Below are 4,028 nucleotides of genomic sequence, written 5' to 3'. Positions count from 1 at the left end.
TTTGTGATATTGGAAGTAGACATGAGTCCCTATATATAAGTACATTGTGTGGTCGACAATAACGAATTCGAAATAAGTTATTGTATTGTATTAAAGCAAACACTGATAATTATTAAAGCAAACAGTGAGGACTAGACAACACTCTGATAATTATTAAAGCAAACAGTGAGGACTAGACAACGCTCTGATAATTATTAAAGCAAACAGTGAGGACTAGACAACGCTCTGATAATTATTAAAGCAAACAGTGAGGACTACACAAGACTCTGATAATTATTAAAGCAAACACTACGGACTAGACAACACTGACAAATATTAAAGCAAACAGTCGGGACTAGACAACACTGATAATGTTGACTGAATACAAACAAATATTTGATTAAAATTAATTTTCAAACAGCTCACGCTCCAACTTCCCCAACAGCTCATTCTTCTGGTCATCGAGATGCTCTTCGTCCCTTAACTTTAGATACATTTTCATTTTTTTAGCTTGAGTCTTTTCTTGCAGCAACTTGTTTTTCTGTTGTTTCACCAAAGTTAACTCTTTCAATTGTTCAATCTCTTGCTCTTTTAAGTCTTTGAATTGAACCCATTCCTTTTCCACCTTCTCCAATGTCTCGCCCTTGCTTTTCTTCTTACCTTTTTTTTTAGCTGCATCCCTACCCATTGGACGAGCACTAGATCCTACAGAGTCCTCGTAAGATCTCTTAGATCCACTACTTCCTGAGTCAACATTTCCTCCCACTTGACTACCATACCGTGGTTGATCTCGGAGAGCACGCCATTCTTCCATTAAAGTAAATTGAACATTCTTCCCACATCCATATAATTCTTGAGCTTTTTTGAAAACATCATCTTCCGACCAACCGCTTCCTTGCATATGCTTAGCGCTATCATAAGCACCAACCCATTTATTTATTAATTTGTTCATATAATTAAAACGGTTTCGGCATGCAACTACATCGCGCGGAGAATCGAATGAGCAATGCTCGTTACAATACTCAGCAATTTTACCCCAATATGCTTCACTTGTCTGGTTTCTTCCGACAACACTGCATGTTCCATATTTTATCCACCCACTAATTAACACCAAATTTTGTTCAGTGTTCCATGGTGGTTGTTGGTTTCTCTTGCTCTTTGGTGTTGTATCCTCTGGAGTTGGAGCAACTTCATTATCTCGTGTCATTCCACCACGATTTATTTGTGATGAAAATTCAGGATATTCACCAACACTCTGAAAATTTTCATTCACCATTGGCATATAACCATTAAATGGGGGTGTTTGAGATAGATATCCCATCATAGATCTAAAATATGGATTAAAGTTGTTTGGAACAGAGGATGGGTGATTGAAATTTGAGGCAAAACCAAAATTAGACATGTTTTGAGGATTTTGGTTGGGGAATTGATTTGGGTTTTGAGGATGTTGGTTGGGGAATTGATTTGGGTTTTGAGGATGTTGGTTGAGAAATTGATTTGGGTGTTGATAATTGTTGGGATTTTGGTAGCTAAAATGGTAATCAGAAGAATTTTGGGTGTGGAATTGATTGTTAGTGGGATCCATTTCACTAAATAAACACTAAAACTTCAAAAGAAAGGCTAATACAAAGCTAATGATAAGATTAAGAGAGTGAAAAACTTGATTTTTTTTTTCTGTGTCCAAATCAAATAATCCAAGTCTCTATTTATAGAGAAAAAAAATTACGAATTTTGATAAAAAAAAAATAAAATTATTTTCAATGAAATAATTGAGTCCAAATTATTAAGAAGATAAAAATCCAAGCAGCCAATCACATAATGCCATGTGTCTTCTCTCTCCGCGTGTGAGTTCAGCCACTCTCCCTGTCCGCGCGTGTAGCGCATGCGCCTGGCTTGGCAAATCCGCGCGCGATGTAACGCCCTAGTGATTTATTTAATTAATTTTAAACTATGTGGAGTATATATACATTTATATATGATGGTTTGGTGATTTATGTGGAATATATGCATATGTTTATATATATATGTGTGATTTTGGGTGAATTATGTGGTGTATTATTTTATTATATGGTTTATTTAATAATAATTAGAATAAGTATGAAATATTAGTTACTTTGGAGTTAGGGGAGTTATTTAATATTTATTATAATTAAAGGGAGTTAAATGAAAATAGAAGGGAGTTACTTTTAAGAGGGAAGTTATACAGAGAAGTTAGAATCAGTTTTACGTAGAAGCAGTTTTTGGGAGCAAACAAGAGAGAACCAAGGAGGAACCAAGAGTGGATTTTTGCTGCACATTTCTTCTGCAAATTTAAGGTAAGGGTGGGGTTTACTTCAATAGTGTATGTTATCGCGATTTTCGGGTGTCAAGTCATTGATTTTGGCTTGAACCTTTCAATCTTTGATAATCTCTATTTTTTTCTTGGGAAGGGCAAAATTGAGAAAAAACCCTTAGAGTCTAAGTTCGGGGATCGCTTTCACTACGGGAAGGTGTTAGGCACCCGCAATGATTATAGAACCGTTTTCCTAGTTTTATATCTACGCTTTACTTTTATTGCCTACTTATTGAAAAAGAAGTTTTATTTGAGTGAAGAATGGGGGATAGAAAGATGATTGAGATTTTATTTTTATTTGGCTTGGAGGAGTTTTGACTCATTGCCTACGTACCCTTTTAAGGGATCAAAACCAATCGTAGTTCGTTCTCAAAAAAATTGTTTTTGTTTTTGTTGGTTGATTTTAGGTTTGAAAAAGGAATTTTGAAGAATGGAGATGAGAGGCCTCAAGGGCATGAGATTTGGAAAATGTGAGGTGGAATTAGTTATTTTGCAAAATAAAGTCTAAGTATGATTAAAATTCATTAAGATTTTTACTTAAGAAAATAAAAGGAAAATGAGGAGTTTTGACTCCTATTTTTTTGGAAAAAGGTTTTCAAGTGAGATTATTCACATTTTTTTGGGAAAATGATTTTTGTCTAAGCGTTGTAAAGCCTAAGCATACATCTAAACATACATTCCCTAATCATGCATCTAGAATATCTGTAACACCCCGTTTTCCAAAATTACTTAAATAGTAATAATACAAAATAATCAGAGTAATCATAACGAGCATGCTACATTTCTTCATTTAAAAATGGTTAAATAGAGGATATATAAAAATCTATTTAATCAAACGTCGTTCATAAAATTGTCATTAACTCGCAGCGGATTATTTTCATCATCATTCATTCTACAATAATTATTCTTGGCATAAAGGCCATTTCAACATAACAGTCGATCACCAAATAACTACATCAGTTATAATTCAAAGTTGATACATAGGAAAGAATTCAAATAATAAAACCCCATCCCACGTATCAGAGCCCTAAACTTTGTGAGCCACCACACCTACTACTCGGAATCACCTGCACGTTACCCACGGTCGAGGCAACATTCAAACAGAAGGGGTGAGATTCTCAAACAATAATAATAATAATATATAATAACATAAATGAATCTAACACCCTATCATCATAATCATTCAACAATCATAATATAACATTCATTAACAACTTCATTCATTCATCAATAATGTCAACAGTAACTTTGACTCATGCAACTGCTCGACTTCACTTCTACGACTCATGCAAGACACGACAACTCTACTAAGACTCCTCAACTAATGCAATTATGCATGTGGTACCATTTCAGAGCCGAAGCTCTCATCGTTATAGAATGGTTAAAGCATTCTTTTATCAGGACATGAGTCCTCATCGTTAACATCGTTTTGAACAACATCGTGTTCCATCGTTTTGAACGACAAAGCGTTCCAGAACCGAAGTTCTCATCGTTTTTATGCTTATGCAACTGACTCCACTTGTGTATATCTGCATACAACTCGACAACAAATGCATATGTACTTATATGACTCACCACCCTTTAATGCAATTACAAACTCTCCAAAATTCACAAGATTAATCAATCAATTTAACGTTGCAGTATAATCAAGATTTAATACCTATACAAGGGTTATACAAGCTAAAGAAAACACTTAGAAGTACTAAAAAAGGAACCC

At 34.6% G+C, this 4,028-nt stretch overlaps 1 protein-coding gene across 1 annotated transcript; it reads right to left on the bottom strand.

Moving 5' to 3' along the window:
* Window positions 1-385: 385 nt before the first annotated feature.
* On the bottom strand, window positions 386-1,300 carry LOC112420074 (glutathione S-transferase T3). The gene has a single exon (XM_024778693.2). The coding sequence runs from the start codon at window positions 1,298-1,300 to the stop codon at window positions 386-388; it is 915 nt and encodes a 304-aa protein (XP_024634461.2).
* Between the last annotated feature and the right edge of the window lie 2,728 nt (window positions 1,301-4,028).

The sequence above is a fragment of the Medicago truncatula genome, chromosome 3 (genome assembly GCF_003473485.1).
Source record: "Medicago truncatula cultivar Jemalong A17 chromosome 3, MtrunA17r5.0-ANR, whole genome shotgun sequence".
NCBI classification, from domain to species: Eukaryota; Viridiplantae; Streptophyta; class Magnoliopsida; order Fabales; family Fabaceae; genus Medicago; species Medicago truncatula.
This window is presented reverse-complemented; position numbering and strand designations above follow the sequence as displayed.

Coding starts and splice junctions, on each gene's coding strand:
- LOC112420074 (XM_024778693.2), bottom strand. CDS start 1,300: ATGGGATATCTATCTCAAACACCCCCATTTAATGGTTATATGCCAATG.